This window comes from Camponotus vicinus, unplaced genomic scaffold (assembly GCF_025532165.1).
Source record: "Camponotus vicinus isolate PSW18456_S1 unplaced genomic scaffold, iyCamVici1.0 SCAF_2, whole genome shotgun sequence".
Taxonomy (NCBI): Eukaryota; Metazoa; Arthropoda; class Insecta; order Hymenoptera; family Formicidae; genus Camponotus; species Camponotus vicinus.
The window spans coordinates 1,954,707-1,968,275 of record NW_028141956.1 but is presented as its reverse complement, the minus strand read 5'-3'; the positions used below and the strand labels follow the sequence as shown (position 1 = coordinate 1,968,275).

General features: G+C 30.1%; 1 protein-coding gene across 5 annotated transcripts in view; it reads right to left on the bottom strand.

The window, feature by feature from the left end:
• Positions 1 to 13,569, bottom strand: part of Mp (collagen XV/XVIII-type protein multiplexin) — a 288,473-nt gene that overhangs the window by 201,585 nt on the left and 73,319 nt on the right. For all 5 annotated transcript variants that reach the window (XM_083092194.1, XM_083092195.1, XM_083092197.1 and 2 more), the window contains exons 3-4: positions 1,888 to 2,153; positions 325 to 600 (exon numbers count right to left, since the gene is read on the bottom strand). In XM_083092194.1, the coding sequence (XP_082948320.1) occupies positions 325 to 600; positions 1,888 to 2,153 (542 nt within the window). The remainder of the gene's footprint in view (positions 1 to 324; positions 601 to 1,887; positions 2,154 to 13,569) is intronic.

The following is a 13,569-nucleotide window of genomic DNA, read 5'->3' as shown; positions in this document are numbered from 1 at the left end:
TTTAAATTTTTGAAAACCAATACAATATTTTTACGAATATTGTCTTGTCTTGTGCAATCCTACAAATTTGTTTATCTTATGTCATTTAACTCGAGAAAAAATTGCATTTTCAATGGAATCTATTTATTCACGTTATTTCGTTACGAATACTCATTGCGAGTTTAGCTAGGTCAATTTCCATGGAAAGCATCGCTCGCACAATAAGTTCTGCTCGTTTCGTTTCGTTGCGCTACGCACAAACATTCGCGGTATCCATTAGTTTCTTTTCTTCTTTTTTTCTTGTTTTTTTTTTTTGCAGAAACGAAAGGTGTGCATGGTACTCACGTCGTATCGTTCCTGAATGTGGGGTCCAGCTTGCGCGATGTAGAGCGTACTGGCAGTGTCGAATACTAATTCCTGAGGGATTCTGGTGACCCTCTGTCGGGACATCTCGTGGCAATTGAGGTAGAAGGTGACATCGGTCGTGGAAACTTTAATGACGATCTTCGACCACTTCTTCGTAAGCTTCGGCACGGTAAATTTCGCCACCTCCTCTGAGTGAGAATGCTCGTCCGAGTTCGTATAGACCAACGAGATATTCTGGTTCGAGCCAGGTCCGTCCTTCGAGCATGATAGAGAAAATGTAAAATTCTTAACAGTTTTTATTTTAATCACATTTAAATTTCGTAATTAATAAAATGTAATTTTGCATAAATGTGAGATTAATTATCGATAAAAATAAAATCAATATAAAAATAAATATCGATAAAAATATACTTTTTCACATAATATTCTGTGTTAATAGATTAAATGTATTGAGAATGATCTAAGTCACATTTAAAGAAAAAACCACAAAGCAAAGAATTACAAAATTGAATAATTTGGATAAATAAAGCAATACAGTATCGCTATAATTTGATATTTCGAACACTGTCGATATATATATATAATATATAATTGAAAATATTCTCGAATGTCAAAGTTTTCTAGAAATGCTCGAATCCGCTTTGCTTATCGTTCGAAGCACATACGTGACATGTTACAAGAATGATCCTTGAAAAGGGTACGAGAAAAAAGAAATTTTAAGATTAAGCGATATTATCGAGCGAATCGAAGGAAATCAAAAAACAGAAAATAGCGTTTAGTAAGAATTATAAGATAACCTTGTGGTTTTTGAAATGAGTGCATTTTTAAGTCAGAAATTTAAAATATTACATTATATCTTCAAAAAAAAACATTCTTGATATAAAAATGTAACTTATACACTATAAAAATTCACACAGAATAAAAATTGCTTTAGGTACTGTTATAAGCATTTTTTAATTAAATAATAATTATGCTTGATCAAATATGTAACTAATTGTATAAAAAGTTCTTTTTTACTTTTAACTTCAAAACAATTACAATTTTGATCATGATATCATTGAGAAAATAATATTATCTGAGAAAGAAAAATAAATAGAAAATTATAAAAAATATTATCATCACAATCACACATATAATTATCTCTTTTTCATTTATTCATTCATTAAAAAAACAAGAATATAAGAATATCACAATTACATTGATAAAATCCTGTTAAAGAGCTAATAACTATCCAATTGTTTTAAAGCGGATTTCTTTATAATTTGATATATAAGTTTTATCAAATAACGTCCTATTTCACGTTCATCCTCTTATTTCTGCAAGACATTTACTCCTTGTTTCATCTCGTATACGCCATTATTTTCTTCAACATTATACCATTACGCACTTAGTCGTGTCATACAATTCACTCATAATCTTTAATAAAATCCTATAACATTTTGTGAAAGAGATATCCTGACGAGTTGGAAATAATTTGTCGTTGCAAAGGTTTGCAGTTGTAGAAAAAGTTAGAGATTTAAAAGACGTGTATTATGCGCTTACCGAAATTCTAATGCCCAATTGGACGACGGTTTCGAAGGGATTAAGGACGGCAAAGAGGTAGCTCGTTCGGAAAGAGGTCGGCTTAAATGTGGCCACTAGAGTGAACTCGGCTGGCAACTTTTCCGGGAGGTACAATCTGTGCGGTTGCTTCACTTCGGATCCGGGTCGGAAGCCAAACGCCGGGAATCCGTCCAGACCGTCATCTATATAAAGATTGTTATCATCCGTTGACGATACCGACGCCTCCATTAAATCGTATACTAATTCTGAAAGCATAAACGTCAATAGTTTCTATTAAATTGAGTTTAATTGTGGCAAGGCCGTTAAATGTTGACAATTCGAGCAACTAATTAATCTAACAATATTGAAGTATCATAATAATATTGTATTCAATTGAAATGTTACAGAGATTGATAGGATTGTGTAATCGAAGTTATTTGAAAACAAATTTTGAATAGAAATAAATTAACGCATGCATAAATTAATGTTAATTAAATTTTTGTCGTCTTGCTGTAAAACAAGTGTTGGAGTAAAAAGCACAGCGATAGGATATAACATATGATTTTCCCGCAATGCTGAAAATTATAAATATTTTTAATACAAGATTCTAGCAAAGATTATTCGTAATGCAAAAATATAAAAAGTTAGCTCTTTCTACTAAATCATTAATTTTATCTTAATAAGCTTCATTTCCGCTCCCACAATGTATTCTTGGATATAAAAAAATAATCTGTTGTGTATATACATACTACTTTTTTATATAAATTAACAAATACATATATACAAATGCACCGCTCCATGTACATGTTTTAGCCCAATTAGTTATGAGAATCCAATGAGAACAAGGTTAATTAAGGAAACTGTTGAGAATGGGATATTCCGCGAAAAAGAGTTCTGTCCGAGAAACTACGAAAGAATAGTTCCGAGGGAATGTAGAAACTTTAATTAATTTTTCGCGCGCGGGTTTTAAGAGAGAAAGAGAGAGAGGGAGAGAAGATTAGTAAGTGATATTCTAGTAAGATTATTTCACAGGAAAATTATTTAATGACTAATGTATCTAGTTGTAAATTCGTCATGTAAAATACATTGAAAAAATTTTATTGATTCTTACAATAAAAAACGAATTAAATCACAAAAATTCTCTCATTTATTAGAATATTTAAATATTAAGAAATGTTTTAAATATGTTAAATATATTATCGAAAATATGTTAAATATATTATCGAAATATATATTAAATATATTAAATATATTATCGAAAAATTATTATAATAAGTGCTATTACTAGGAAAATTTTGATAACGTTGATAATTATCAAAAGAAAGGAAACTGATGTAAATGGTTTAATTCTTAAAAATATGCATACCCAATTTCGCAAATATTGTTGAGGATTTGCAATGAAAGTTTATAATATTTTATAACAGAATTTTTTTTTTCATATATTGCATCCGGAAACGATAGCTTTAAATCATATAGGAAATTTTTATAATATCGATATATAATTACTGAATAAAAATATAGTAAAACTTTATTATAACAAAATATTGTATTGTATGCGTGTACAATCTGTGCACACACGGTATGATTAAGATCATAATTCTTTAATATATGACAACACCATTTTGCCCGCCATGCGTCATGCTTCGTCCTATGACACTCGATACATTGCGTGATATTCGCGGCTGAAAGCCCGATAACCGATATTTATTGTCGGGGACACGAGTTGCTGCAGTAAATCGCATTAAAAATCCTTCGTGCGAACAGACGTCGACACGCTCGACTAGTCATTGCTAAAAGACGCTTCTCGTTACTCTAAATCATACCTGATATTGTTGCTTGAACGATCATTAGCATATATACTGAAATATGTGACATAATTTTGCCTTTAATAAGCACGAATGAGATTAATCAGAAGAATCATATTATTGATTATGAAAAACGAACGTGTTTCTCTTTTTTGTACATTTCGTGTTCTAAAAAAGATATATAAAAAATAAATATTTGAATGAAAAAGAAATATTTTAAAAAAGTGCCATATGTATATCAAGGCTAATAAAATATTTCACATCTTTATGTATAATATTCGCTTTGTATCTTTTTTCCCACACGTATTCTCATATTATAAGCAGCTGCTCTAACAGCGAAATTCGTGAGCAAAGTAAAAATGTCCAATGAAAATACACGTAACAGCATGTCGGTGAACGGCAAGTTAAATTATCGCCACGCCCGAGGTAATTTCCAAATTGCATTTGGGGTTGCACCATATTCTCGTGTAACATATTCTACGGCCACGAGAACGTTGAGTGCCCAACGAATTCTCGTTTTCCTATCCGACTTGTTTTCTACTGACTACATTTTTTTGCGAATTGCAAGTAGAGTAGTCCGTTCTGCAAAAGTGTAAACCAATTTTTTACTTATACAAACAGCAAATATGAAACTGGATGAATGTATGTCCGATGAGTATATTCTGAGATTTGAGAAATATTTAGAAAATTGATATTATATACCTTATATATATATATATATATATATATATATATATATATATATATATATCCATCAAGCATTGAAATCTTCCTTACTGTTATTGCAAACTTCTCGAATAGGTATTTTCAGGAAAATCGGAAAATAGTAGAAAGCCCATTTTAAACAATCTATACCCGGTGATAATATTTATTATATATATATCTGCAGGAATCAAATTTTTTTATCGTGATTAAAGACCTTAAAATTAATAAGATCTCAGTTTTAAAAATAAGTAAAATAAAAATATTCAAGGATATTATATAAAAGATTCATGTACAATTTGTTGTTAATATAAATGTCAATAATTTTTTTTACTTTTTGTTGTCAATATAAACGGATATATATATAACTTATATATATATATATATATATAAGGTGTATAATACTAATGCATTTATCCGATTTATTCAATAATATTATACAAAAGGTATCTTCCGTTTATATTGACAACAAAAAGTAAAAAAAATTATTGACATTTATATTAACAACAAATTGTACATGAATCTTTTATATAATATCCTTGAATATTTTTATTTTACTTATTTTTAAAACTGAGATCTTATTAATTTTAAGGTCTTTAATCACGATAAAAAAATTTGATTCCTGCAGATATATATATAACAAATATTATCACCGGGTATAGATTGTTTAAAATGCGCTTTCTACTATTTTCCGATTTTCCTGAAAATACCTATTCGAGAAGTTTGCAATAACAGTAAGGAAGATTTCAATGCTTGATGGATTGCAGCACGGAATTGATATGCACGGTGACTCGAACGCCGGTATAGAAACCAACCAGGCGACCTCCTACGTGCGTATACGCTCCTGACGCACATCTCTATTTTGCGCCGAAATTGCGATAGGCCCAAGTTATTTTGAAGCCCAAACTAGGAAGCACGGGATATGCAGATTGAAAGAGGTGATAGTAATTAAAGAGCGAAAACAGGACTTAATAAACGAACGGATCTCCAGTGTGCGCTTTCTTTCCGCTTTATTTCAAAATAATCGTCACACGAAAACCTATTTTCACAGAAATTCGCTCATAATACGTTAATGGAATTTTATTTGGGTTTAATTTATTTCGACATTAATTAATATTTTCCTTATTATATTCTTGCTATAAATGTGTCACATTCAAATTTTGTTCTATCGCAGGTGTATTTATTTCTACGCTTCTGAAATTATAGATTAGATTTCTCGCGCCGATATATATTCATATATTTTGCAATAACCATATATTAACAGCTATCATTTTGATGTCGTATGATGAATGCTCGATATTCGCATATAAAATAATAAATTATTGTTTTTCGCAAAAACAACCCCGTAGTCGTATCAGCAATAAAAATTAAAATGGACATCAACGTTTATCGATCGCACAATCACATTCCACTTCGATAAATTAGCGCTTTTGTCATTTCGGGCTCGAGAGCGACGGCAGTAACTTTAAATATAATTTAGCGTAAAAATAGTTTTGAATTTTCTAGAAGCTTGGCAATATGCATGAGGCATATGCACGCGCAAAATTGTTGCTTTGTCCGAGGATAATTAGGTAATAAACTCCACTCGCAAGCGCGCATATTCAAAAAAATTATTATAAATTATTGTAATAATAATGTGATGCATAATATGCGATTTCACGCATGCGATTTTCCGGTCCGCCATGATTTTCGCCTCCTTCTTCGTATTTTGCGCGAATACATTTGCATAAATCCGTATGCCAATTCGCCGTGTCAGCTCGTTACAACTTTCGCGATGGCGCATACAGGAATGAATCCATGAATCTCACAGATCGAACGAACGAATTAAATGTTTCAATACGAGTCGAGATGCAAATGTCTTCTTTAAACTCCCGACGCGCGAAAAGAGTTTTGTTGCCGGGTTCTATGCATCTTTCCCATGCTACAATGCAGTGCCTGCTGCTTGTTGCGGTGTTTATTACAGGCTAATGTTTTTATTTCATCATCCGTGATGTATTTTCACGTTATTTTTCACGTTATTTTGGATATTATATCGTATTCCATTAGCACTTATAAAATCATCTTGGTGTATCAGTATATAACTTACAATACGGTTATGTATTTCAAGATGACGTATACAAATATTATTTCTAAAAGTAGTGCATGTATGGTATTTAATGTTTATCTAAATTCGACACATTTGATGATAATTACAAACATAATTTAGCAAGAAAATTATTTTGTTTATTATAATTGCTAGAATTTATATATAGTAAAAATCTTTTATTTTTACAAAAATTCCAACTATTATAAATAAAAACTGTCATCAAAATCAAGATATATAAAACATTTGAATAGAAAGAATTTGATCATTGTGTATATGGTTGTCAATTTTTCTAACGGTTATGTATCTTCCAAAAAAAAAACTCATCAAACATGAAAAGCAAAATATCGAGTAAATATATAAGCATCATTGTCGCCATTGCAAAGTCTCCGTGAGAGTAAAACGTAAGAAAGACGTCCCGAGAGACGTTCTTACATTCCAGCAAGTTTCCTGATCTCCCATCAGGGATGGCGCTTTTCTTTGGTTGCAACGCAATTCTGCAATTTTTGCGAACAGTTTATTTCTGGCGCACGGAGAATACTTTCGTCTCGTACTTTTGCATATTTTAATGCACGAAGAATGCTACTGCGAGCTATCTTAATACATTTTTGAACATACTTAATTAAAATGAAATCAATGAGAGATGTTTCAAAAATTATGTGAGATACATAAAGAAAAAAATGATATGTATTGTATATTTGAACATTACGGATTGTATATTTAAAAAAAAATGTAATTTATTGTCGAAAAGCATTGGAAATGAATTGAATCGAGCTTCGTTTAAAATAAATTTTAATATATTGAAAATTGAATAAACACAGATTATATTCTTATAAATGTATAAATCAATAAATACAAATTTTTTTATTACATGAGGTAAAAGGTTTTATAATACAATATTTGGCAATGTTACAATCAAAATATTTTTACATATATTAATATTATTCTATTATTTTAGAGTATTATATACATATTTCATGTAAGCTAATGCACGATATCTACTAAATGATGTTTGTATTTTTGAAAGCCATTATATTATTGGAATAAATTATGAAAATTATTAATATATTACATTCTTTATAACGTATACTATCTTTTTACACTTATTTTGCACATATAATATCTTCTCTTTTCAATCGTGCTACGTGATAATAATTATAGAATAGAATATTACAATTAATTATGTATCAAAATTAAAATTTTATATTTTAATATTAAAATAGGATGTTCATATTTAATGACAAATTAAATCATAAATAAGTTAGAGAACAGGGGAATACACAAAAAATATACTCGTGTAAATATTTCATGAAATAGAAATATGATAAAGACAATAAACATGACAAAATTCGTAGAAAATGGAACAATTCTCATATTTGAAAATTTCTACATCTTTTCATATCGCATAATTCTATAAATATATATAATGTATGTACTTAGAAATAAGTGCAATTTCTTAAAAAGATCTTTGCGATTCTGTTTGAAGTTTCAGATAAAATAATTTCTTGTCTTAAATAGCTTTGCACAATAGACCAGTGTAGTACGCAAGGAACGAGAAGTTAAGAGATCCACGAGTTTCCTCTCTTTCTTGCATCTTCTGTATTAAAATCTCTAAGTCGCTTGCGTCAGAAAATTCTGCTGGAAACAATAGCGGGGACGCGAAGCGATGAAAGACAAAAAGAAGTCCGTTTTTTCATCAAAAGTTCGAGTAAAGCCAAGTGACGAGCAGGTAGATGCAGCCTCGTTAAAAACAAGAATACGCCGCTATCTTGCGCTGTTTGTTATTACATTGAAAACTACTGGCCGACAACTACTAGTCGCTACGCGAGAGCGACATTGTATTTTTAAGTCTTATAAGCTTCTGTTTATTGTGCATGGAAAATATACGCCGAAATGATTGTGCCTGGACTCGATGTTTACTGTACGTGGAATAAAAACATTCTCCCAGTCTAGCGCATATACGCGACATATTCACAAAATCGCATCGCGGAAATGCGTTTATTTTCGAACAATTATCACGCGCGGCCACGCAGACAAAAATATTTTCTATTAAAATTTGCTCAAGAGAGTGGAACAATATTTGTAATGTGCAAAAATACTGTAACATTCTTATTAAATTTTCATTATATCTTCATTTGTATTCGTTTTCCATTGTGCGCATAACTTATTAAATTTTGCAGGTAACGCGAGAGAGATAGATTTTATTAATAATTTTTTTTGTACACTAAATGATTGTTTAAAATGATATAATCTTCATAATATAATTTAAGATTATTATTACTAGTTATATAATTCATTTACTTCCCAAAACATAATACATATGTATATATGTCAAAATGCAGATGTGAGTCAGAGAACCACGTATGTACATGTGTTGTATGCAAAGTTTTGTGCAGCTAAATAAAATTGTGTAAAATTTTATATTATTTATTTTGTTTATTATATTAATTATTTCGAAATTTATTAATATAAATGTTTTTATTTATTAAATAAAATTTTTTAAGTTTATATATAATATAGTCATTTTCTTCTCATTTATAATTTACAATATATATTTTTTATCTATTTTTTATATTCTTGATAACTAATTATAAAAATCTTGTTTCAATCTTATCAAAATTCCAGACAAGATTGGACTTGATATCTCATGTAGCCCTACAATATCGTCAACAATGATGATGAAATAGAATGCTGCGTCTCGAGAGCATTCTCGCGAAGAAGTAATCTCTCGGAAATCGCATCGCGATGCAAACTCGTTCTCGGCACATTATTTCTCACGTAAATTCTACCGACGCGATAGAAGAAGTTAAACGGCGAAACAAACAGCGCCGCTTAGAAGTTGGTAACCTCGCGAGGGAAGAAGTTGCGAGGGGAGGATTGCGCAAAATCAGATTACAAAAGATTGCGGCCAAGAGTGCTCCCTCTTCTGATTTCTCCCTCCATTATCTCCATCCCCCTTCTACCATTTTCCGATGAAACGAACCTCGGGTGAGAAACTAGAAGAGCAGGAGCTCGGAAAGAAAAACAGGTGCAACTCGGTGGCAAATCGAGTTTCGGACGAGAATTTTCCTCGCGGTTTTGTTCGCGAATTTTAGCGGTCGCGCCCGACGTGTAACGTCCGCGACTACTGCTCACAGTAGTAGTAATCGAACGTTTTTGTCAGACGTCGGTTCGAGTGTCGGTTAGCAGATGGCGCCAGAGATTCCATTGACCTGACTTGGGTTCGTTACAGTCGTTACCTACTTTATTGCCTAGCACATAGTATGCACTATTTTTACTGAAGCTTGGTTCCTTGAAATTTTTTGTCTCGCAAATTCGTTTTTATTATTGCGACCGCATTTGTTGTTCCAAAAAACATTGCGATTTGTTATAGTAATTATCAAAATATGACGACAATCTAGTTTAATTTTCCTCTGTCTCTATTGTATATTTATAGAATTTTTTTATACATTTAATGATTGTTTTTTATGCATTTGTAAACTACAATCATATGATCATTGATGATTTCGGAAAATGCAAAATTTATATTTTTTAGTCAAGTATAACTAATTATGAATTTACAAAGAATTTTTTTTTTCTAATTTATTTGACATTCCGAAATTTTATACATAATATATATTATTTATTTACATATTAATATAATTTATTTACAATTAAATACAATTGCATGTAAATTAAATCGTTACCGTAGTATTCCTAAAAGACATAATATCTTCTGTCTTACTCTACTTATGAGAAACGATAAATTGATGACGAAACCATATATCAAATGTAATTGTAAATTTAGATCAATAGAAACTTGCCATCAGGAATATCAGGCACATGAATCGGAAATATTGAAATACTCGAAGTATGCCGGAGCCTGTCTGACTCGTTACACTCTTTACCTACTTCTTCACTCATTTTACTCGGCTTACGCCAGCGAACCCAATCGTCGCGATTGTTCCACTTTTTTGTTCACTGACTTTCGAACTTCACGCGCGGCTAGTTCTCTTTTTAGTTCGTCGCCGCTTATTGCAATTGGTACTGATACGATCCGCAGATAACGCGCAAAAAGATATTACAGAAATGTTCAATCGAAAGCAAAATATTAAGATAAAATATTTATTAAACATTTCTGCGTTTTAATTTATAATAAGTAAAAATATTATATTATTTGTAGAATAATTTGTAAATTAGATTTAATATTTAAATTTCTTCATAAGAAAAAGATTCTAAATCTATGTTTAAAGATATGTATAATACATATTATATTCTTTTACCAAAACCCAAAAATTATTATGTCGAGATCATCGTTCAGGAAAATTTAAAAATCTAAAAATATTTCGTCGAGTTGAGATAACCTAGAATGCTGATGCTGATCTCTTGCAGCTTGATCTTTTTCACTTAAATTCATGATGTAATATAAATAACTTACATTTTAATTTTTATCCAAATGTCAGAAGATTTATTTTAGTCTATTCTTTAGAAAAGTTTTTTCTCCTTTAAAAAAGAAGAGTATATATGCATCATTATTTTTTAGACAAGACTTTACTCTCAATAATTAATTTTATTCGCAATTAAAGTGTAATTTTTTTGCTCAGATTTATCTCTTTTGAAAAATATATTCAAACTATCACAAGTTGTGCGTTTAAAAAACTTGAGTTTGTTATGCGGTCTTGTAAATATTTCAAAAATATTTTTGCTTTAAAATTATTATATTGCGCTTTAATTAGATCACAACAGCTTAAATATCGCCACTGTACGGGCTCTGTATCAAATTAAATATTGTGCAATAATTGAAAAAATCCAATATTGCTTTCTCCGTAGAGTTAATTTTCTTATGGCCAATCCAATGTATTACAATCTGACCATACATATTTCTTGTTAAATAAGCTTATAAATTAGTATAAATTTATATTGGAAAGTAGGAGACTTTTTTAAACTTACTTTTTTTCAAATTGATTAATGGTCATATTACTTGTCCTGAATTATTAGAACATATAAAACTGCATATTTCTGCGAGGTCTCGTACAATTCATTTTTCATGAAGAATTTCAGTGTACTCTCTATTAAGGTAAATTTAAGTCCCTTAACTAATATGCTTAAACGAATTCTCTGATTACGTGGATATTTTCAGATATCTCTTAACTCTCTTAACTCTTTTAAACATTCAATATCTCACTATCTTCATTAAGTTGCTTTTCCTATACCTTCTGTAAATATAGTAATTTATAATTGTGTTGTATTGAAAGAGAGAGTCATTTTCCCACATTTATGTAATATAACAAAATAATTATGTCGCGTTAATAGGATTTCGAAGTCATCAGTGACGAGCTTACATTAGTGATCATCCGTTAATAACTATTTCATACTATATTATCCTTCTTCTAAATAAGGCACGTTATTTATTTATGCCAAGAAACTTTCCATTCCAGTTTCTCGTTTCCTGCTATTGCAAGAAAGTGCCAAGTCGAAACGGGATGTCGCTGCCGATGGAGAATTTACTCTCTACATTGGTGCCAGTTTTATTTACCGTAAAAGTTAGGCTAATTGTTTCGCAGGAATTCAACGGGAATGAAGAACTATGCCGTTCTGAAACGCTAATTGCAGAATGCGTCGCGATCTAACGCGCCTCAAAATCAAAGCAGATGCGGGTTCCGTGTATTCTCGCAACGATCGGGAACTCACAAACAACTTGACGAGGCTAAATATTCGAACTCGAGCGACTAAACAAGTGAGTAATCTTACTGAAATAATTGCATCGATACGTGAATAACGCGAGAAATACAGGTCGTATAAACCTTGGTGAATTTCATTGTCTCTACTTTATAATCGATAAATTTTAGATTCCATATATAATAATATAATTTTTAATTTAATTTGTAATTACATAAAATAACAATTAGTCTCACAGCCATTGCAGCATCAAGATTGAATTAAAATACAGATGAAAGTGACATAGTAAATATTTTAATAAAATATAATTAATTGATTAGAGAGAGATAGAGAAAAAAAAAATTTCTTTTTTCGAAAAATCTCATGTTTTCTTTTAAAAATAATATAGAATATTTATAAAGAATAAAAATGTGGAAAAGTAAGGGAATGTAATAGAAAATATATAAGTATATTATATTATATAATGTCAAAAGTTTTAACTTAATTCATAAAATATAGAAAGATACGCAGAAAATAACATACAAGACTTCATCCTCATTACTCTTTGTTTCCGGGAGTGTAAGTAAAAGTATTCATGAAGCTTACCAAAGTCCTCGAAGGGCGTAAGAGCCATTGTATAATTCTGCTCAAAGTACCGGATAAAATCCCCGACTTTCAAGCCGACTTTTGTCATTCTCGTTTACTGTGATGAACAAAGACTGTTGAAAATAGAGACGTAAAATCACGAATTTCGTATCCTTTATCCGAACTCTGTAAAATTTTCCGGATGGTGTGCGCCAAGTATTAATTGAAACTTTATAATTGGAGGACCTCTTCTTAACGATCGAAGTCGTACGAAGCACGCTCGACTAATGCTTTTCGTTTTGCGTCCTTATAGCAAAAAAAGAGTAGGGTACTCTTGAAAAATATGGTGAAATAATAGCTTATTGCTTCTAAAAAATTACATATTCTGACAAAATATATCATAAATCGATAGATTGATGATTATTTATTAATCGAAAATAATTAATTTATCAGTGCTTTTCAGACATATAGCATTATAAATTATTGCACCAATAAAATAACCTATTCCTAAATACAAACAATATATAACAAAATATTTGTGAAGTATAACCTGTGTATTTATATGTATAATTATGAAAAAAATATAAAATGTAGTTTCTTTTTCTTTTACGCAGTACAGGACATAAATTTTATATATGTATTAATTTTCCAATTTTAATTTTTATATTTTTCTGATATATTTTATACTTGTTATTACATGTTATCTTAGATATGTTATGTTTTATTATCATAAGTTATAATTAAAAAAAATTTTTTTAAAAGTAAGCATTTGGAGAATCAATATTTGTTATACTAAGAAATCTTTTCAATCCCCTGAGGATTTGAAAATATCCGAAAACAAAGAATCAAGCGATCAATATTTTACTTAAA